General features: G+C 41.8%; 1 protein-coding gene across 1 annotated transcript in view; it reads right to left on the bottom strand.

Annotated features, from left to right (window-relative positions):
* The window catches only part of BMPER (BMP binding endothelial regulator), a gene marked incomplete at its 3' end in the record, with an annotated part of 184,001 nt that overhangs the window by 8,818 nt on the left and 152,458 nt on the right, over positions 1–22,725 (bottom strand). Inside the window, exons 8-11 of the mRNA XM_082846833.1 lie at positions 17,484–17,593; positions 13,627–13,767; positions 11,412–11,516; positions 7,448–7,493 (exon numbers count right to left, since the gene is read on the bottom strand). Coding sequence (XP_082702959.1) covers positions 7,448–7,493; positions 11,412–11,516; positions 13,627–13,767; positions 17,484–17,593 — 402 coding nt within the window. The remainder of the gene's footprint in view (positions 1–7,447; positions 7,494–11,411; positions 11,517–13,626; positions 13,768–17,483; positions 17,594–22,725) is intronic.

The raw sequence follows: 22,725 nt of genomic DNA, 5'->3' as shown, positions 1-22,725 counted from the left end.
AAAGAAGAATGTACTCTCCAAAAAATTTAGAAGCTGAGACGTACCATATTCATATCTTGTCAAGAAGTCCTATGTTAAGGACCTGGAAGTTTGGACAAATGTGAAACCAAAATGAGAGAGTAACTGCAGATGCAGGCAGGGCTGTGAGCTCACAGGATGAAAAGGTGTAAAGTAAAAGCAGAACAGATGTGTGTACTAAGGAGAGATATGAAAGGGCAGAGCAGAGGAAAGGAGCAATGGTTGGGGGTGGAGAGCATTAACCAAGAAGGGGACCGCGATAAGGAAAAGGATGATACTACTCATAAATATGAATTTCACATCAAAGGGAACCACCGAGTGCAGCTAATGAGTCATATCTCCAAACTCCCAAGGAAGGTTAGAATTCAAGTATTGTAATCCAAGAAGCTGAAGAGGTGAAGTGACCTCAGAAACATAGATAAGGTTTTAAAAGGTGAGCAAATACAGCTGCTCTCAAATAGAAGCCCTTAATCATGTACAGAAGAAAGAAATTGGCAAACTTCATATATATTTCGCAGTAAACCTCCAAAATGAGTAAAAATGTAGTCAACAAAGAACATATAATAGTGCTTAAAGTTTGGGCTTTGGAGTCACATGGACCAGGCTATTGGCTGACCTCACCTTATTTAATTTCTCAGACCCTCAGATCTCTCATTTGTAAAATGGGTATAACAATAGCTTCCACTGCATGGATCATTGTGAGGATTAAGTGACAGAATGCACGGAGAGCATTTATCACAATGCCTGACACAGATTTACATTCAATAAATCGCGGCTGGTAATAGGAGCAATTGTAGTGGCAGCAGAGTAGCAATTTTTTGTTGTTCTTATTTGATTCAGAGGAGATGTGACCTCCAGAGAGGGATAAATCTGCCTCAGCTTTGCATACAGTCATGTGTAATTTATTATACAGTTTTTCCCACAAAGTATACTTCTCAGAGTTTGGGATTTGTATTCTTTGTTTTGTCACTTAGGGGTATTTTAGGTGCACCACTTTTAAGAGGTTTTGGTCACGAGTTTCTTTAAAAACTGGGTATTTGCATCTTCCTTGAGATTCAAGATGGCAGCCTTGGCCAAATGTGCCAGATGTCTAATAATGAATTTATACATATCTTTATGTATAAAGATATATTCTTTCAAAATTAGGCAAGAGAGTAACTTTTAACTGAATGATTTAATAATGGTATATCTGTATTAAGAATACTTTCCCAAGCAAAAATCCAGGGAGGCCATATGATGTTACAGAACGCATACTGGAGAAGGAGGTAAACAAATGCAGGTTTTCATCGTAGCTCTTCAAGTTAATACTACTGTGAGCCTCAGTTTCCTCACCTAAGAAGTAGAAAGGTTGACCTCATAGTTAAGGTCCATTCATTTATACAATTCCATGATGCTAAAATGATGATGAGCTTGACTGGCAGGACAATTCTGCTCTTTCTTACTCCCAATGGAATTTATACACAGTGATTTCAAACTTAAAACTATATGTATTTTATCACTGTAAGTAAGAAATTTTGGGGAGATCTTCACTTACTGCTGGAAATACCTCCACCTTGAGTTGCCAGAAGGAAAAAAAATACCTGGAAAAATGAGCGGACATGGAAAAACCACGCCAGTTTGAGTCACCAACTGTTCTGGACCTGAGCAGAAAGGTGGAGGTGTCACCAGGTAGGTGAAAACGTGGGCACTTGAGTCTACCTTTCTCCCTGGGTGGCGTGGAGGGAAACACTATCAAATTGGAAACTCTTCCTAAAATCCTTCTCCAATCTCTAATCCCCACCAGTTGTAAAGCCCTTCAGACCTTCTCTTCCCTTCCTAACTGCACCTGGTTGTCAAACTGAACAAAATGACTAAGAAGTCAATGGTAGAAACTCCAGCCCAGGCCCTGGGGCCAGACTTCATTGGAGGAATTTGGGCTCCACTACCTACCTTGGGCATCGTTCTTAACCTCTGAGCCTCAGTTCCCTCAGCTGTAAAATGGAGCTAATAACATTTCTTGACAATGAAATGGATGTGAGGATCAAAAAAGATCAAAGATAGCCCAGGACAGTGTTCGGGCTGTTTATTAATATAAATAAATATTAGCTGCTGCTGCTATTACAATGACTGCCATTATTGTTCCATGATGATGATTGTTAACTAAACAGTCAGAACTGACGAAGTTACTAACACCCTGTAGAAACTGACAATACGTGGTGGATAATAACCCCTAATAACCTCAGGCTCCTCCAACTTTGCATCAATTTACAGCCAGAACATTGAAGGTAACAGTATCCTGTAGAACAGAACTGCAAATAAAATGGAAAACAAACCGATTTCCTCACACCCTTCCAATGCCGCTTCTGCCTGCGTGGGGTTTCCCAGCCGCCGCGTGCGGTACAGTTGGGTTTTATTTGCCACCCTGTCTGCTGGTTGGGCCTTGGGAGCTGTGACAAACCCACCTCCAGATGCTGGAGGCTAACTTCAGTGGCCACTTAGCTTAACACCACCTCCTCCTCCTCCTCCGCCTCCTCCTCCTCCTCCTCCTCTGCAGGGCTAAAGTCAACACCACAAATTCTTATTCTACAAGCATCTTGAGCTCCGGTTTCAAATTTCCTTGCTTTCCTGAGTTAAAGACAGACTCTTGGCGTTAAGGGACCTGGAGTTGCTTACAGTCTTGGAGGCTCAAACACAGAATTACTAATTTGCGGAACCTCTGTCAGTGGAGATTTCTCATAAAATGGGCCCTAAGGTCACTGTTTCATTAACTTGTTGCATTCCCCTTCTTACAACCACTCTTTAATTGGAGATCGCTGTAGGGATGCTCAGGGACTTAAAAAAGGTGAGCTAAGACCAGGCAGGGCAATTCCACCGTGCCCGTGGTGGGTGCACGCAGCAGGCAGGGCCCCTTTCGGACAGCAGGCACCCCAGTGCTGGGCACAGCTGGAAATCTAACCCTTGGGGGTTTTAAAAAGTCACCTGGCAACTGTGAGCCTCCTTGTACCCTGAGTTGCTGAAATCTGATATTTCCTGTTACTTGTGGGACATGTAGTTGAGGTTATTTCAATTAAATGCACATCTGTGCTCAGAATACCCTACCCTCCTCTGTGTTACGTAATCGTGAACTTGGTTTTGGGGCTGGGATTCTGATGATGAGGATTGATGTAGCTACAGGCACAGCTTAATGAATCTATAAGACCGGAGATGGGGCATCAATGTCTGGACTGCCTTTGGTTGCCTCTGGTCTTGTAGATGGTTAAGAGACTAAATTCTTTCTCAAAGTCAGTCTCTCTTTCCCTCCCTCTCTCTCTCTCCACACACACACACACACACACACACCCCAACACACACACACCCCAACACACACACACCCCTCCCTCTTTTATCAGGGAAAACTTTGCCACTAAGTACCATTTCCATGTCTGAAAACAGACATTCGGCCAGCAAAGAATTTATCTGATTCAGGTCTCTGTTGGGTGGCTAGGTCAAGATTCCACCTACTGTTTGCCAACACACAGTAAGATAACATTTCACACAAACCAAGTGCTATACATACAACAGACAGTGGCCTTCTTGGCCCCCAACTCATGATCCCATCACACTCAGCTCAGGGAAAGCAGGACTCGCTTTAGGCTAGAGCTCATACTTTGGCAGGAAACAGCATTTGCACCAAAGCTTTATAAAGTTTGTTTAGCTCACTTCGAATATTTTACTTTAAATAAATCATCTAAACAAAATTTAATTCTTTTCAGTTGGAAAAAGAGAATGTCCCATGTTATTAAAAGACAGTAGTCCTTTTCATACTTCCTTCAGGTCTGATTTTAAAAGGACTTTTTTTTTTGATAGAATCATCATTGGCCTTTCAGACCAACCCAAAGACTACTGTACTATAAGGAATATAACAATGTTGTGTCTCAATTACTGCTTATTACCTACAAAATTATAAATTACTGTTATCACTGACTTGCAAGGAGAAGACTAAAAATGTTCTACACGTTTACTTCGAGTTTTCTCTTCACTATTCCTTTCAGAGGTCTGAGAGAGCCCGAAACACTACCAAGACAGATTAAGCCAGTCAATAAAGCAGGAATTCTGTGGGATTTTAGAAACAGACAAGGCAATGTCACTGTTGGAAACAATGCAACACTCATCTCACTGCAGATAACCAAAGTAAGTTTTAGATCTGAAGCTATGTAATCAGTCCATTTTATCTGTATATGTACGTATATATATCTATCTAAGTATTTATTCCTGTCTCCTTCCAAAAGCGGATTGGAAGTAGTTTACACACATACATGCTAAATAATCCAAAACACATAAAGGTAGTAGACATATAAGACAAAGTCAGGAGAAAGTTTATTACTCAAGAACCACATGTTGTTAGAGATGGGGCACAAATTTATTTCTAGCTTCCTAGCAACTAAAGCAAAGATGGTTTAGTTGACGTGAATCGATCGAGGTATAATATGCCTTTACAATTTTTTTCTAGGGCTAGGCAATGAAAATATAGAAATACATTCAATTAAATCCAGAGGCTTCTGCTCTGTCTTTTTTTTCCCACACTGTGCAGCATGTGGGATCTTAGTTCCCCAACCAGGGATTGAACACGTGACCCCTGCAGTGAAAGCAAGGAGTTTTAACCACTGGACCACAAGGGAAGTTCCTCCACCCTGTCACTTTTTACATCAGCAAAGGTCAGCCTCACTTTACCCTCCTGCTTCATCTAATCACTGTCTTAAGAGTCAAGTTACTGTTACTAGTACCACAGGTCTTTATTTCTGGATTCACCTATACTGTTACCCCTGTTTGCAGTACCAGTGCTTCTCAACCAAGAGTGATGTTGCACCCCAGGGGACATTTGGAAATATCGGGAGATATTGCTGGGATGCTACTGGCATCTAGTGGGTAGAGGCCAGAGATGCTGCTAAACATCACACAATGCACAGGACAGCCTCCACCACGAAGAGTTATCTGGCCAAACTATCAGCAATCCTGAGGTTGAAAACTCTGCAGTAACTAATGGGGTATATATGTGCACATGTGATCTTGTTTGAATGAGACAGAAATTGGTCATTTTTCTGGTTTTAGAACACACTAGCCTTAGTTTGGACTTCAACCTTCGTTCGTCTGCTCTAGGAACCCATATACCAGAAGAACTGTCATAATTGACGTAGGAGGAAAAAACGAGCTCTAAGGTTTGTTCTGGATCCTGGGTATAATGACAAAGGAATTTCAAAATAGGAGGTCTTTTGGCCGCAGCTAAAGGACATTGGAATAAGTCTACCTGAATGTGCTATGAAAATCTGGGCATTGCTTAAAAAAACTGGAAGTCATCCCATCTCATAACTCAATCTGAATAAATAAACCTCTACAAATAGAATGTGTTTTACAGCATTGATGGAAGAACTGCTGGAGAGCAAGAGAGAGTAAACAGATGGAAAGAACACCAAAGGAAACTGAGACATCACCATCTGATGATATCATCTCAATCTGGACCAAGAACCACATGCCTGGGCTCTTCCCACACTGACCTGCTGGACGCAGGTGCACAGAGTCAGTGATCTCCCTGGTGCCCCTCCAGCTGGGTGGCTTCTCCCTTGCCAACTTGCCTCTCTCAGTGACAGAAGTCACAGACTCATTCACATGTACAACATTTATATTTACAATACAATGTACAACACATGTACAATAAATATTTAATATGACCAGTTACAAACTTGGTTTAGTTTCGTCACGCCCATCCTTCTATGCTTCTTTTCTTTCCTTTTTGTTTTCTAACAAGCCACCAGTATTCTATATTTGGAAAGTCTAGCCCATAGTGGATAAATTAATAATGAAATGTAGCTTTCCTCTCAACGATCTCAATAATCATCCTTCTTGATTCTTGCAACATAAAGTCAGGTAATTCAAGATTTAGGCTGTTTCTGTACAAGACTGGCCATATGTTTTTATTACGCTGATAAGCAGTGTTCCTGCCTGACAGCAGTGAGATGGGCAGATGTAACCTATCTGTGTTCATGCAAATCGAAAGGGTCAGCTAGAAGATCTGAGGAGTTCATTAAAGTCTGTCTCTGCTTCAACTAGGAGGTACTTTCTAGGGAAATGCAAACATCTTCATCGACATGGATACAGAGGAAAACTTCATCAATTTAGACTCGACTCTGCTCATCCAAAAAGGAATGAAGCTGGAAGCGGCCTCCAAACCATCCCTAAACAAAATTTCCTCAGAGAGTCTCTGGGAAGATGATTAAATGTAATAGTTTATACACATGTTTTAAGATCAACTGGTGTGTTAATCACAGCTAATTCTTCTTTCTGCATAATTCCGAGGCTCTACTAAGTCATACTTGGTTGGCCTCCTTTGAGTTATTTTATGTACTTCCTTACCTTTAAAGAAAAATTCTTTTATTAAATCTATAATTTAATTTTCATTAATTCAGCCAGCACTTTCATCCAGTGTATAGTGTATTATTGTCTAATATCTCTGTCTCAAAAAATAGTGAGATATAGATATGTATGTGTATATATATAGTAATATATGTATATATGGTAATATATACAATGAACCTATGCATCCATTGTCTAAATGGGAACGCTTGTTCCCATGTGAAAGCTGCTTTTCAACTGTCATCAAAGCCCACTTCTCTAAGCCTAAATGGCTCAAAAATACCTTCTAATAGACTCCATGGCTTGGTTAATCCTGCTTATCATACTAATTTGACAGTGACATTATGAATACTCCTCCTTTAACGAAACACTTCAGAAAGCTATCTTGAAAGCATATGAATGTGAGGGGACTAAAACAGTGGTTTGCTAATAGATGTGGGCATGCCTACATGTGGGGATGACATTAAATCTGTTGCTATGCTCTCTGTACAGTCCCAGATGGCTTTCAGAATAAGCCATGTTAGAGAGAACCTTCAACAGCTCAGTAAAAAATAACAGGATGGCCAAACCACTGCCAACCTAATGAACTCTTGTTTTCTCTCTACCAACAGCAACAGGGGATGTGCCCAAGAGAAAGGGCAAAACGGTGGGGGTGAGGGAGGAAGAAGGGCAGCTGTTTGGCTTCATAATGATAGAAGGAAAATCTCTCCTAGATTAAATATAATGTTTGGTTTTACTGGATATCATTATCTTAGCCGCTATGACTGCAAATGCTATTAGCAGTTAAAAGGCACATGAAGTTATCTGGTCCTTCCTAAAACCTCATCAGACCATTTGTCTTCTAAATTTCTCAGAGCAACAAATTCCAGCGGAAACACCTACATTTGTCTCAGTTGTGCTTCTGTTCGAGGATTACCATTGACTTAAATTGTCTGTAGAAAGGTGAGATGATCCCAACCTAGACCTACAGAACTAAAATAGGCTGAAAACTTACACCACCATTTTCCTTGTTGCACTATAAAATGCAAAATAAATATTAATAGCATATTTTTAACAAACTTACTTTCAGTGCAAATAGGACAGCATCCTTTCCTGTTGAGAATTTTACCCTAATCAAGAGAAAAACAAATAAGATTTCAGTGTTAAGAAACAGGGTCTGCTGAGGACAAAACTCTTTTTTAAATCTAATACCAGACAAACCAATGAAATCAGTCCCAGCTGTATTTGAACTCAATGCCCAGATGGTGATGATGGTGGTAAAAATGAAGTTTCAAGTATCAGGTTCTATGGCCAGGCAGAGTCATTCAGAAAGCTTTCCTGTTTTTATCCTCTGAGAAATACAATATCTAAAGGCCTCATTGGTGTGATTTTTCTCACATGGAGCGAAGATGGAGACAGTCTGGATTCCACCTTTTCACTGATACCCAAATCTAGCCCTCTAGAGACCAAGTACACACACTTAGAAATGGGAATTGGCTGTCAAGCTATCAATCCATGCAAGGCCTTCATTCTGTCTTTGCTTATTGGAAGGGCCCAAAAATAAACAGTAACCCAAGTTTGGGCCTATGCATATGAACAATATCTGTGCTACGGATCAAATTCAGTCTGATTTCTTCTTTCAGAAAGCAGTATGCTATCCCTGTTAAGTCACTATTATGTAGTCAAAGCCAATGAGGCTGAGGGTTTTGAAACCCTGAGTAATTTTCCATTACCTTTCTGGAAATACAGTGTAATCGCCTCTACTGCATTTCTTTCAATTTTTTGTTGATACTTGACATTTAAAGGAAGAAGCATATTCTCAGGACCCTTAACAGAGAATGGATCTTTCTTATCTCTGACTCAGTGGAATCACAGGGAAAAAGAAATGTGGAAGAAGATTAACATTTAGGAAGCACATGCTATGGAACAAACATCCTACTAGATATTTCCCCTAGGTTATCTAACATCAGGTTAATTGTAAGGATTTTATAAGTTAATATTAAGAACATATTAGGGTTTAATTACTATTATATTATTATAATCTGTGTTATTAAGATGCACAAGAATTTTATGAGCTGAGCATTTTCCTTCTTACAGATGAAGAAATTGATGTCACGCAATACAAGGGTAGCAGAACCCAAAGTCAACCCTGATTTTGTGTGACTTTATAGGCCACGTTCTTTCCACTCCAGATTTTTTCTTTTTTTTTCTTTTTTTTGCGGTACGCGGGCCTCTCACTGTTGTGGCCTTTCCCGTTGCGGTGCACAGGCTCCGGACGCGCAGGCTCAGCGGCCATGGCTCACGGGCCCAGCCGCTCCGCGGCATGTGGGATCTTCCCGGACCAGGGCACGAACCCGTGTCCCCTGCATCGGCAGGCGGACTCTAAACCACTGCGCCACCAGGGAAGCCCTTTCCACTCCAGATTTTTAAGATGAGAGAGGTCTCATCTTAATCTTTAAGAGAACTTAACATTTATTTGGTATCTGCTATACAGTAGAAAGAATGTTATACGTTCTTCTTACTTTATCTCATGTATGCTTCACAACAACCCTCTAAATATAGATGCCCCTTTCCCATCTTTATAGGAAACTAAGGAAACAGACCACAGAGAGGTGGCCCAAGACTTCTGTCAAGGCCACACTGGTTTACTACCTGTCAATTGCATCAGGAATAGATTTAGGTACTTAAAAAAAATCATACTAACCAAAAATAAACCAAGACACTAGTTGATTATTGAAGAATTAGAACCATGTCTGATTCATTTTTGCATCAGCTAAGTCTTAAAAGGTTCATTAAAGGCTGTGACAAGTTTGAATGAGACTTAAACCTGGCAGCCCTCCCATGGCTGGGGCACCATGACAATTTTATGGCCAAGAGCTCTCTTATCTGTTTCTATTTGGCACAGAGGTCTCCTTCGGCTTCTCGTGACTGAAAACAGTTGAGGACAAAGCCAGAGGAGGTTGGCTCAGGCTGATGGAATGATAGTACCAGAGGGTGGCATCAGGTACACTAACGAAATGGAGCAGAGCTGTATAAACCAAGTCCTCAACAAAGGGTGACTATGATTCCCTACATCTGCACCTCGACAGAAACAGCCAGCTCCCTTCTTCAGGAAGTGAGAATGGGGCTGGTCAGATCACTAAATTAGGCAGGGAATAAATCAAGTGCAAGCTATGAAGTCTGCGCTCCTGAGTTACATGTAACTTGCTGTGGAACTCTGGACCCGCTGTGACCTCATCAGTAAGAAGGGTCTTACAACACCCACCTCAGAGGGGTGGTCTCAGCAACAAACAAGATTGGTCCTGTGACTACAGAGAAAGTTTCAGTACATATTAACACTGATGAGATGACAGTGTCATAACGACCTTGTCCCCAGTGGAACCCTCAGTCCCTCTCAAAAAAGGCACTCCTTTGCCCCTGGGGGACTGTCAGGGAGGGAATCCAACCACAAAATTCTTTTTCAACAAGGCACGCATACTTCTGGAAAAAGAGATGTGTAGTAGCCAGGAAGGACAGAGCAGGAATACAGTCTGCTTCTCCAGAAAATTTTTTTTTAATTTCCCCAGGCAATGCAGGGGAGGGGAAGTAAGTGTTTAACAGGATTTCCATGGTAGAACTAAGTTATCTTCCAAAGTGCCTGTGCTGGCCCCTGAGGAGGGAAAGTATGAACCAGAGGAATGGTTGGAAAAATGCCTAGAAACAGAAAGGTAAGCCCTGGGGCAGGAGCCGGGCACTGCCTGATGGGCTCTGACAAGCCGAGGAGGGGTGAGGCGGGAACAGGCCCGCCTGGAGGGACGGATGCTCCTGGCCCAAATACGGTCCACAAAGAAGAGACACTAATGAGATGCTGGTGACTGAAAGAGCGTTGACCTCCCCATGGCAAGAGGACAATGAAAACCATCACGCCTGCAGCACAGCCCTCTGTTTTTGTCTTGTAGAATAAGGAAGCCCATTATTACTAACATGTGCTGCCAGAGTTCATTAGCAGCAAGGGTTCCCCGAGGACGGGCAGAGATGATGTGATCCCATTTTTCCCAATGAATATTTATAAGCAGACCATGCTCAAGTCTCCTTATTGTATCTCCTGTATCTCCTTATTGTATCTCCTGTATCTCTTTTTTTTTTTTTTCTTTTATAGGAGGTTTTCAGTTTTATGTCTGAGGCTTTTTAAAGCAAGACTAATTAGGGTTTTTTTTTTCTTTTTTTTCTGCCCCTTTTATTCAGTTGTGCAATAGCAACAGCTGTTGTTTTTTTGTGCCTCATTTGGCCCTCAAGTAAAAACAGCAACTTTTTGTTTATAATAATAACAGATGTGAATAAAATTAAAAGCTGTCTCTAACAGAGAAGGGAAGACATGTCCTGAATATATGGATGTATTTTTTCATTCACTGGACGGTATTGAATAGGCTTGACATTTTCCCAAAATGCATAAAACCTTGAAAGGTTTCAAGTTGCTGAGGTGAATTCAATGAAGCTCATGCTTTGGAAGATAATGGTTGCTTTATTCAGTGTGCTGGAACTGTGGATCTCTGAAAAGAGATATTTCCATAAGGACGCTATTTCCATTTGGGGCTACAACAGAGGCCAGGGTTAGAGAGGGAAAACTTCAGTAAAGGGGCTGGCGGGTGCTGCTGGGCAGGTGAAACCCCTTGGGAAATTTACTAATAAACAACCACATATTCCTTTGAATGGTTAATGGGAAGAAAATTCTGATTTGAGAAGAGAGAGAGAAAGGAGGAAAATGCAAAGGACGGTTATGATGTTCAACAGAAAACCCAGCAGAAGAAACAAGGGAGCAGATCAAACAGGAGTTGGGAGAGGTCCATAAGAAATGGAGCAAGGTAAGAGCTATTGTCCCGCTAGGCTACAATCTGAGTGGGAACCATAAAAGCAGAGGAGCAAGCTTTGCAAGGGACATGCGGCTGTTTGCGAACTTGGCAATTTTGGAGGATCTGGATTTTGTGTTCAGAAGGTGGTAGGTGACCATGGCACACACAGGATGGTTCTCAAGATGCTCAGGTAGAGAGAAAGTCAACCTGCACACATACCTGAGGGCAACTGCTGATGGGAACGCACTGCTTCTTGCGACACTCTGTCTTGCCTTTCACACAAGCACAGATGGTGCAGTTGACAGAGGACCACATCTCTCCATCCTACAGGAGAGAGCACAGGATTCTGCTATCAGCTGGAGGCTGATGGGAGCTAATCCAGCAGGCTGGGATTTGTCTGTCAAGGAAAGCATTTCTTACCCTGAGTGATGGATGCCATCATTAGACTAAATTACTCTGAGGTGTTCATCTACATCTAACTGATTTGATAGAAAGATTAGATTGGAGGGTGTGTGTGTGTGTATGTGTGCATTTCCCCTCCAGGATATAAAAAGAATTCTCGTACATCTAACCAAGTCATATTTGCATCTTGCACCTCCTACATTGTTTACTTAGCTTCACCCTGGGAGACAAACAAGAGTTTTCATATGTGATGCAACCACAAGGGTCTAATTTTTCCACCTCATAGGACTGAAATGTTTGAGCTGTCCCAGATGCCAGCAGTTAATTGAGATGTCCGCAGGTGGTTAGTTTATTCCCAGATGTGACATGGTTCTGGCCCACACAGGGCACGAACATGCAAAGAACAGAGGCTAATTCATATGACTCCCATTGCCAGGAGGACACCTGACCCGTAAGCCGTCTGAAAATGTGGAGCCCAGACAGAAAATTCCAAGAGCCATTTGTCTCATGTCCCTGCCTGTCTGATACTCTCCTCCCAAAAAGCTAGGTAGCACTTCGGGACACATTTTCTAGTCCAGAAAGGGCTGTTTGAGGAATTTCTTTGACTCACTGGATTTATAATTGGCAATTGCCAAATGCCCAGTCACAAAAACCCTGCACCTCTGGAGAACATGCAGGAATGTGCATCCTTGTTTGTGAGAAAGGAGATTACAGGCAAAGCAAGGATTCCTTTCTGGGCTTATGGATCTAAGCAGCAAATTTTAGTAAAAACAGAAAAACTAGCCCAGATCTTTGATGTTGACTATTTCCCTTTCTCTTCCTTCTCATTTTTTGAAGGTATTTTAAGGACTACCTACTCTCCAGGGCCTTTTATTTCTCTGACTGAGTCTGTCTCCAAGAGCATCTGACTACTGCAAATTCTCTGAGTGCACAGTTCTAGGACTCTGTAAATTACTTCAGGCCTTGTCTACTTACATGAAAGGACCTTTCTGCGAGGAGCCTGGAAAGCACTTTGCACACAAAACTGTCATCAGAGTGAGCCTACTGCATCTGGAGGCTCTGGAGACAGAGGAAGGCTTTGTGTAAAGTGGACACGTGAGTGGCTCTGGAAGCCTGGTGTAACCACAACACACACACACACGACGGCCTTCCCTTAGGCATGACACATCAGGGCTTCTTACAGATGACGTAAGAATCAAGACTCTCCCTCCACCTCTGTAATAGGAAGTCTAGCTAGGTGCAGCAGGCCTGAGGTGCCTCTGTCTCTGACTTGATTCTGAGGGTCTCGATTCTCATGGTATCCTGAGATGATGCCTTCAGATACAGAGAGACTCCCTCCACCCCTGGGGAAAACAGACTAGATGGGAAGCACTTTGGACAAAGCCAACAATCTTCATCCAGACGTTTAAATGGTGGCTGCACAACTTCCCACCCGGGCTGTTAGAAAACGATGTAAAACATACTTGAGATGGGCAGCAGACAGCCCTTCTAGCTCGGCTGGGGCAGAGCTCTCACCTTTACTCACCTGCTCTGCTGGCCACATACCCTGTGAACATCCTCACCCGAACATCTTCCAAATGAGAAAATCTCTCTTCGAAAAAGTAATTTAAGTGGAAAAGTTCTAAAAGAATCAGGGTCTTGGCAAGGAGCACTGAGCATCTCCGACTGCCGGAGATGCCCCTGGGCATTTGGGTACCCGCAGCTGTACCATCCAGGGACATCCTCAGCTCAGCCCCAGCCACTGGCCACCACATTTGGAAAGGGGAATAATGTTTTACAGGTTTAAAGTATTTTATAAAGCAAAAGTAAAGCCAAAGAAAAACACGTTTTCAAACAGTTGCTTCTCTGTCCCTGTGTGTCCTTGATTCTAAATACATATGTATATATAATATTGTAATATAAATAAGTACATTTATACACATACACACATGTATATATACAAAAGATGGAATACTGCAATCTGCATTGTGTCAGGAGCTTTTTACCACTCAGTATCGTACAACAGTTCCCATGAGCTTGGCTCGTGACATACCCGGAAAATCTTGTTTCCAAACTTGCACACTTTGATGTCTTCCAGGGGCACTCGTAGAAGGCACTCCTCACAACAGGCCTCCTCGCCTTTGCTGCATCCACCAGGGTGGGAGCACTTCTTCTTACACACTACAGTAGAGTCCTGGGGGCCCAAAGGCAAACTGGACATTAAAAACGATTTCCACCTCTACCGAACATCCTACCTCGCCTTCCTTTAACAACCCAAAACTAACTGCTTTAAAACATATCTTGAAGATACCATATGTTAATTTGTTGCCATAAATCTTTCATTCACTTCAAAATGTTATTTGCTGACTTAGTATCTGGACCAGAAGAAGAAGAAGCTATGTGACATGTGCTCCCCACCTTCCAAGGGTTTATCATTTAATGCTCAAGAGACTGATGATTCTGCTAGAGCCAATGTGTGGCAAGAAGCCCTGGGTCACTGTGGGCCAACAAGCTTCCTTCTTTCTTCCTACCCTTTTCCTCTTTTGCAGCCTTCATTAACTGTGCTCCCTCTGTTCTCCTCCATGGCTTTATGGCACCTTCTAGAAGTTTAGTGTAAAGGTTTAGCGTACCTTTGATCAAAGAGTAAAAATTTAGAGCTCATGTTCCATGTCAAGATGAAATTCCTTACTGTGTTCTACATTCACAAAGGAACCAAATAAGCAGTTCCAAAGCTGGGCCTGGGTTCTAGGGCTCTTCCATAAACTGTGTGACCTTAAATGAGGCCACTTAAACTCTGAGGGTGACAAAGTTTATATCTGTAAAGTAAAGGGGCATGGCTTGATTTCTAAAGGAGTAGCATTCTATGAACAAAATAGCCAAGTAAATTGTGCCTACTTATTCACTCAACAAAGCATGGAAGAAACGTTCAGAGCAACTAAAAAAAGTAGATTTCTCCAGTTCCCCAGCCAACAAGCTGCAATTTCTGGAGTAGACTGTCAGGTGGAATGACTGTAAGAGCAAAACATTTATGTAACTTATCAGAAGTCAAGATGGAAGAAAGAAGTGTCCCAGGGTAGATGGGCAATGACCTCAAAGTGTTGAGTTAGTGTGAGCCAACAGCAGGGAAATGAGAGACTAAACCCCTCTCCGAAACATAGACCCTATTAGTAAGCTTGGAGAGATGACTCACTTCTGAGCATGGCATACAGATAGGTTGTGTAAGTCAACAGATGTAACTTCTATAGCTTCTACGTTAATTCTATGACTTCAAGAGGCACTTCTGGTACCATCTACTATACTCCCACTAACTCATCCACTTAAAATTAATATGACAATGAGATGATCCTTCAAAAAAAAAGGCATTTATTGTTCTTTATTTTTAAGGTTCTAACCACATCATACAGTGAATAGGATGTAGAGTTGAACAAGACCAGGGTAGAATGCCAGTTCATTTATTGTGTGTTATCTTGTGCAAATCCATCTCCCTGAGCCTCAGATTCCTCATCTTCAAAACGGAGATGATAATACCTACTTCTCAGGTTTATTGGGCAGTTTAAATGAAATATGTAAAGTACTTGGCACAGTATCTGGCGCATAGAAATTATTATAAGTCAACTCATAAATTGGAAAAAAAATCCTTTGTCAAACTCTATGTCTTGATTTCAAGTTTGAGAAACAAGGGCACTCACTAGCTCTCAAATAATGCATACTTCATGGTAGATTTCCCAACTTTCATTAAATACAAACCCACACCCCCCCCTCACACACACACAAACACACACACAGTACCCATTAGATCATTGCCTGGCACTGGGTTAAGCAATGAGAATACAGAGATGGATGATGTGCTCTGTCTTCAAGGAACTCACGAAGAGGAGAGATAACCATCTAAACAAAGACTGCAGTATAATGTGGTAAACAGAACTAGTAAAGGTGTAGGGGTAGTAGAGAAGATGGAACAATTACCAATCTAGGTGGGTCAGGAAAACCTCACTAAAGGAGGTGACACCTGAGATGGGCTGCTGTGGATGAAGAGGAGTTTGCTAATCAAATTTAAAGAAGATGAGGACACAGCAGGCAGAAGAATCCTTAAATTTGAAGGCATGGAGACCTGAAACCATACTGTGTTCAGAGAACTATTTCCTGTACCTGTCATGGCATTAGATGGGGATGCCAGAGAGGGAAGCTCTAAATAGATAAAAAACAATACTGATCATCCCAAATGATTGCAGCCTGATTCTTCAAGCATCCAATTTCCCAGAAATGACCGTGAACTCATACTCTGATAAAAACATCTTGAAGGAATGGTTATACTTCTTTTGAGTACTGGGACATATTGCCTAATCATCTCTCAAAGAATCTCTTAAAGAATGAGACCCAAGGGACTTCCCTGGTGTGTGGTACAGTGATTAAGAATCCACCTGCCAATACAGGGGACACGGCTTCGAGCCCTGGGCTGGGAAGATCCCACATGCTGTGGAGCAACTAAGTCCGTGCGCCACAACTACTGAGCCTGCACTCTGGAGCCCGCGTGCCACAACTACTGAAGCCCACGTACCTAGAGCCCGTGCTCCGCAAGAAGAGAAGCCGCCGCAATGAGAAGCCCGTGCACCGCAACAAAGAATAGCCTCTGCTTGCTGCAACTAGAGAAAGCTCACGCCCAGCAACAAAGACCCAAAACTAAACAAATAATGAATTTATTTAAAAAAAAAAAAAAAGACAAAAAATAGAATGAGACCCAAAATATTGCAAGCATAACTAATTTCCATTCCTGGGATGCCTGGCTTTCCAGTAATCAAGAGAATTGGAAATGTGATGTGTTTCATCAAAGGCTCAGTATCCCCAAGAGGAAGCTATAACCTGTGAAATTCCTGGAGAGAACGAGAAGTCCTGAGGATGGAGGCCAAGGCGGAAGGAGTGGCTATATGTTTAGCACAGGATAATACAAACCACGGAAGAGAGGACGGAGCCTCAGGAAGGTAGTCCCGGGCTTCAGAATCACGCACTGTTCAGTGCCAGGGAACAGACAGTTCAGACCTTACTGGGCCACCTCCCTGAAGGAGTGCATGCTACTTAACAAAGCATGCCTCAAGTAACCAGGAACTTCTGAACTCTAATCCCAGCTACTGACTCATAGTTGACATTGAGAAAAGCTCCTCTTTCCCGCTATAGCCCTCTGGCTATTAAAAACAAAACAGCAACTATCACCACCAAAATGTATTATTCTAAACTCATGTCACATAGATGTTTGGGTTAACTCACTAATGAATGATCCTAAAGTCCTCCATATAAATGATTTTCTCGGTTTCAGAAATAAATCACCACATAAACATAGTCTAGAAACGTGTGATATGTATCCCTTTAAATTTCTGAAGCTGTGGAATTCTTTCTTTACCAGTCACTAGACTTGTGGTTGCCTTTTGAGAAAAGTGTGCAATGACTCAAGTAAGAAATGGTACAACGAACAACACATAAATACTCTCTTCCCAAGCTACCAGGTTTATTTTTATGATAAACTGTGAATCCATGCCTTTCTTTTCTCTTGAATGTGATTAAAGCCATTTTTATTGCCAGGTGCATCAGAGAATTCAACTTGAATAACTAGAGCCTGAGAACATTGCCATGTGCATTTGTCTGATTTTTTTAGAAAGTCCTTCAGGAAGGACAGCCGCTAAGAGTTTAATTCTCACCACCAGGAGCTAACTTACGGGTCCTGGGAAGATGACAGTGAGTTGTAATTTGGGTCCTATGTTTGAACATTCTTGTGACCTTGAAGTAAGATTTTACTCATAAAGTAACATCAATAATGCCTCCTTCCCGTAATTAACACATTATCATGTTTGGCTATGTTAACACTAAAAACCAAAAATGCTATCAGTGTTGGACCACAGCCCCTCAGAACCACCTTACCCTGCAGGTACATGCAGTGCAGTTATCATAGAGAAAAGAGGATCCATTGTCATAAACATCACTGCGAAAGAGGCAGCTTCCAAACGGGAGGTCAAATACTTTCCTCTGACCTACAAGGAAGCAATGGCATAGCGTTAGCAAGACAGAAGCCAGGTATGTCCCACTTCATCATCAGCAATTACATCACAGGAGTGTTAAACATTCTCACAAGATCAGCTATTTTGGTGCACTAAAACAGAGCCTTGGGTCAGATGTTCCCAGGGGATCCCCAGGAGTCATGACTTTAGAGAGTTTTTGCTAAAGAGACTTTGATTCCACACTGAATCCTTTAAGTTCAACAAATCTTTATTACGAGTTCATCATAGTGAAGCAGGATGACTAAGACATTCTATCCTGACAGAGCTCAGTCTACTGGGGAAATACACCCACAAAAGATGATTTCAATACAGCAAGATGGTCAGCTCTGGAAAGAAGCCAATCTGGGAACTGTGGGGACAGGGAGGGAGAGAAGACTTCTTGGAGGATGTGATGCCTGAGCTGTATCTGAAAGAATAAATAAAATTATCCAGAAAGTGGGTATTGGCAGGGAAGAGGCAGGAGAAGTCAAGATATCCCAGGAAGGACTAGGATGAGGAAAAAGAACTAATGAGATAGCATCTCAGTTGAAGAAATGATAAGTCCATTGGCATGAAGGGTGATGCTAACTCAAAGAGCACCGAGAGGCAGACTCCAACTCCCCCAGGGTCCAACCTTCCACAGGCATCACACCACTTGTAGAATTACCTTGGTTTTTCCCTGATGTGAGGATTTGATTGGGGACCCAAAGGACCAAAAAAGCAACCCCGAATAAAGGGTACAATCCAATATCCTCCTTTCTTTCAGTATTTGAATCTCTACTCCTTGGATCACATAAAACATCCCTGAAATATTACTTCAATTAAGGACTAAGTTGAGAAGTCAAAGATTAATCATCACTCATCAGATTTATACCCACACTCTTCCTGTAAAAAGGTTAAAAGAAATCTCTATTTATTAGGAGGCCCAATGAAATGCTGAAATACTTATAAGCACATGCTAAATGCTGTTCTCAGAATTAGAATTGTTCAAATCAGAGAGATATTTCTGTCTTTTAAGAATTAAAAATAGCTCTGCTTCAATTGAGTATTTTTTCCAAATTGTGATAACCTGGTTTGCCTTTTTCCAATCTTTTATAGATGGTTGGACTGGTGGATTGATACATCAGTAAACTGCTGAACAAAAAGACTCTTCAACGAGTTTATCCCCCTGAACAAATGTGACCAATGGCTTGAATTATCCCTCTAGAAAATGTAAATTTTACCTAAAAATATTGGTGTAAAGCTCTTAGCACGGAGCCTGGTACTCGTTAAACACACCCAATAAGTGGCAGATGATAAGTGTTATCATTATTAGAGGTGGTATAATTCAAATACGATCCTGGGCTGTGTCACCCTAAGAGGTGCACTGGGGGACTTCCCCAGCGGTCCAGTGGTTAAGACTCCACATTTCCACTGCAGGGAGCACGCACGGGTTCAGTCCGTGGTCAGGGAACTAAGATCCCGCATGCGGCTCAGCGCAGCCAAAAACAAATAAATAAATAAGAGGTGCACTGGGTACTCTGTGTACACAAACCTCTGATGAGGCTATCATTGAAAACCAGAAAAGAGAGGAAAAGAATGTTGTCATACAAAAGGCAGAGGTATGTTGTGTGAATGAACCTTGGTCAAGGGAGAATTGAACAGCACATCAGTGTCCAACAAGCCGAAAGTCTAATTAGTCTAAGAGGCACCTAGTAAGCATCCCTGTGTTTCCTTTTTTTTCCTTTCTGTCTTCTGTTGTGTGGGTATGTTTCTTTTTACTTTCAAAAAACATACAATCTTACTTTAATCCCAAAGTCATCATGGCTCAAAATAAGATAAAACATTCAAAAGAATGGTTCAGAGACTCCATGCATAGCCTAATTTAAGCCATTTCCACATTGTTCTGCAGGGGCTTAGCCCAACTGTAAAAGGTCTCATTTGGAAGAATTATGACTTTCAAGTTTCCTAAGACTTGACGTTCCTTTTGTAGTCTGTCTTATGACCATGGACAGAAAAATCTGCATTCAATACAACAGCCATTGTTCATGTGAGAAACCTCTGACTTGACTCAGAATATCCACGATACCAGCTTCAAAGCATCAATCAAGCCTACTTATCTTCAAGGCCAGGCCCCAAACAACACCTCCTCTGTGGTGACTTTCCCACTTAGACAGGACACTGCTTCCACCATGACCCACAGCATGAGAATTTCAACAACAGCGAACTGGCTAATTCTATCCCAGGGGCACAAGAACACGCTGGCAACCCAGGAAGCACACAAATCAGTGGAAATGCCTTTAGTCAGCCATGTCTAAACAATTCTGCTTTGTTCTTAGAATACCTTTGTATTTACTTTAAAAGTAGGGGTGTGTGTGTGTGTGTGTGTGTGTGTGTGTGTGTACACAGCAGGAAGGCAAACATTGTTAGATGAAGAATTAGCAGCAGAATCCTCCAAAGAGGAGAAATCTGCCTTAGTTTAACAAGATACTTTTATTTGCCAATTTGGTTGTAGAAAGATAAGTCTTCAAGGTATGGCCATGATAAGCTGGGAAGGAGGAAAATAAATCAGCAGATGTTTTGGAACTGGGGAAGGCAAGCTATAAAAGAAAAGACAGATATTCAAGGAAAAAGTATGGACAGTAAGGAAAGGAGACTGGAGCCCAAACAAAAGAGGCAAACAATGAAATTTTCCTGAAGGCAAAATATCTAAGACCTTTTAAGAACAAAGGGAGCTTAATAGTTCATTTTATGTTATTCACTGTGCTTCCCTGAAAAGTAATCATCCCCATTGATGGTAAACCTTCAGTGAAATCTGCTATGCAAGCCCTGACTCAATAGAACGACAGAATGTGAAAAGACTAGAGGGGGGCTGTCCCTGAAAGGACAAAATGATGTTGAAGAAGAAGAAGGAAGAGGAAGAGGAGGAGGGAAGGGGGAGGGGGAGGAGAGAATAGAGGAAAGAGAAAGGGTACAAAGAGAGAGAAAACAGCAGAAGCAGAAACACAAAGCCAGTGGTGACTAGAGAAAATATAAGCCATCCCCCAAGGGTCCCTGGAGATTCTGGTGGGGATGCTGGATATTCTATTGTATTCACGTGACGGATCAAGCTACTTTTATTTGAATCTTAAAGAGTCTGACCTCAACTAACTCAAGGACCTAAGGATCACATGGAAGAAGCTGACATAAAGTTTAAACAAAAGCCAAAGAGTCTCATGCTCTAGAGCCTCTCCATCATGGGTTGTCTCCTCTCAGTTGGTAACATTCGTGCTGCTCTCCATGTCACCAGGGAAGATGAGTGGCAGCAGGTTAAAGTAACTGTGGGCTCAAGAATCACAGAGACTCATGTTCAGGTGTCAACTTCATAGCTCACTAGCTGTGCTACCTTCTAGGAATCTACTTGCTTCTCAGTACAATAAAACTAAGAATGGCACCTACATTACACATCAGAACTCTATACTTAGCACCTGTATGTCACAGCCTCTTGAGAAAACTAAATGAGAAAAAGTATATACGGTGTTTTCACATGGTGCCTAGCACATAGCAATTGCTCAAAAAGAAATAGCTAATCCTCCTTTTTTATTGACTATTATTCATTATACCCTTCCAAACCTCTCATTTTTGGCATGTTATCCTCCTGCTTGTTTTTGCCTCTAAAAGTATTGGGTTGGCCAAAAAGTTCCTTCGCTTTTTAAGTAAAAATAAAAGACACATTTTTCATTTTCACCAAGAACTTTATTTTTTTTAATTTATTTATCTTTTTTTGCGGTACACAGGCCTCTCACTGTTGTGGCCTCTCCCGTTGCGGAGCACAGGTTCCGGACGCGCAGGCTCTGCGGCCACGGCTCACGGGCCCAGCCGCTCCGTGGCATGTGGGATCCTCCCGGACCGGGGCACGAACCCGTGTCCCCTGCATTGGCAGGCGGACTCTCAACCACTGCGCCACCAGGGAAGCCCTTCCACCAAGAACTTTACTGAACAACATATTCACCATTTTGTTCCACTACCTTCTGCCATTTTTCAGGCAATTTCATAATTCCATCTTCCCAAAACTTTTTATCTTTTTGAGCAAAGAACTGTTCCAGGTGTCTTCCAGGGAACTGAAATTTTTTCCATTAAGGGAGTTTTGTAAAGACTGAAATAAATGGAAATCTCAAGATGCAATGTCTGGTGAATACAGTGGATGAATCAGAACTTCCCAGCCAAGCTGTAACAGTTTTTGCCTGGTCATCAAAGAAACATGCGGTCTTGCGTTATCCTGATGGAAGGTTATGCGTATTCTGTTGACTAATTCCAGACGCTTTTCGCCGAGTGCTGCTTTCAGTTGGTCTAACTGGGAGTAGTACTTGTTGGAATTAATCGTTGGGTTTTCCGGAAGGAGCTCATAATAGAGCACTCCCTTCCAATCTCACCATATACATAACCTTCATCACCTTCTTTGGATGAAAACCAGCCTTTGGTGTGGTTGGTGGTGGTTCATTTCGCTTGCCCCACGATCTCTTCCATCCCACATTATTGTACAGTATCCACTTTTCATTGCCCGTCACAATTTGTTTTAAAAATGGAGCATTTTCGTTACATTTAAGTAGAGAATCGCATGCGGAAACAGTCAAGAAGGTTTTTTTCGCCTACCTTATGTGGAACCCAAACATCAAAGCGATGAACATAACCAAGCTGGTGCAAATGATTTTCAGCACTTGATTTGGATATTTTGAGTGTGTCGTCTATCTCCCGCACAGTGTAACATTGATTGTTCTCAATGTCTCAGTTTGATCGCTATCAACTTCAACTGGTCTACCCTACTGTGGAGCATCGTCCAGCAAGACATCTCCAGCACAAAACTTCGCAAACCACTTCTGACACGTTCATGTTACAGCACTTTCTCCATACACTGCACAAATCTTTTTTTGCGTTTCAGTTATGTTTTTACCTTTTTTGAAATAATAAAGAATGATATGCCAAAAATGTTGCTTTTTTCTTCCATCTTCAATATTAAAATGGCTATACAAAAATTCACCAATTTTGATAAGGTTTTTTTTTTTAAAGCACGCTGATATGACAGCTGTCACAATACAATCTAACAAAATTTTTTGAATGAAGTTAAAGACAACTAAGCACTACTAGAGCCATCATATGGAAAAAACCAA

Source organism: Leucopleurus acutus (assembly GCF_964270905.1).
Source record: "Leucopleurus acutus genome assembly, chromosome: 9".
Classification (NCBI taxonomy): Eukaryota; Metazoa; Chordata; class Mammalia; order Artiodactyla; family Delphinidae; genus Leucopleurus; species Leucopleurus acutus.
The sequence above is the reverse complement of the archived record's forward strand: the minus strand, read 5'-3'. Positions and strand labels throughout refer to the sequence as shown.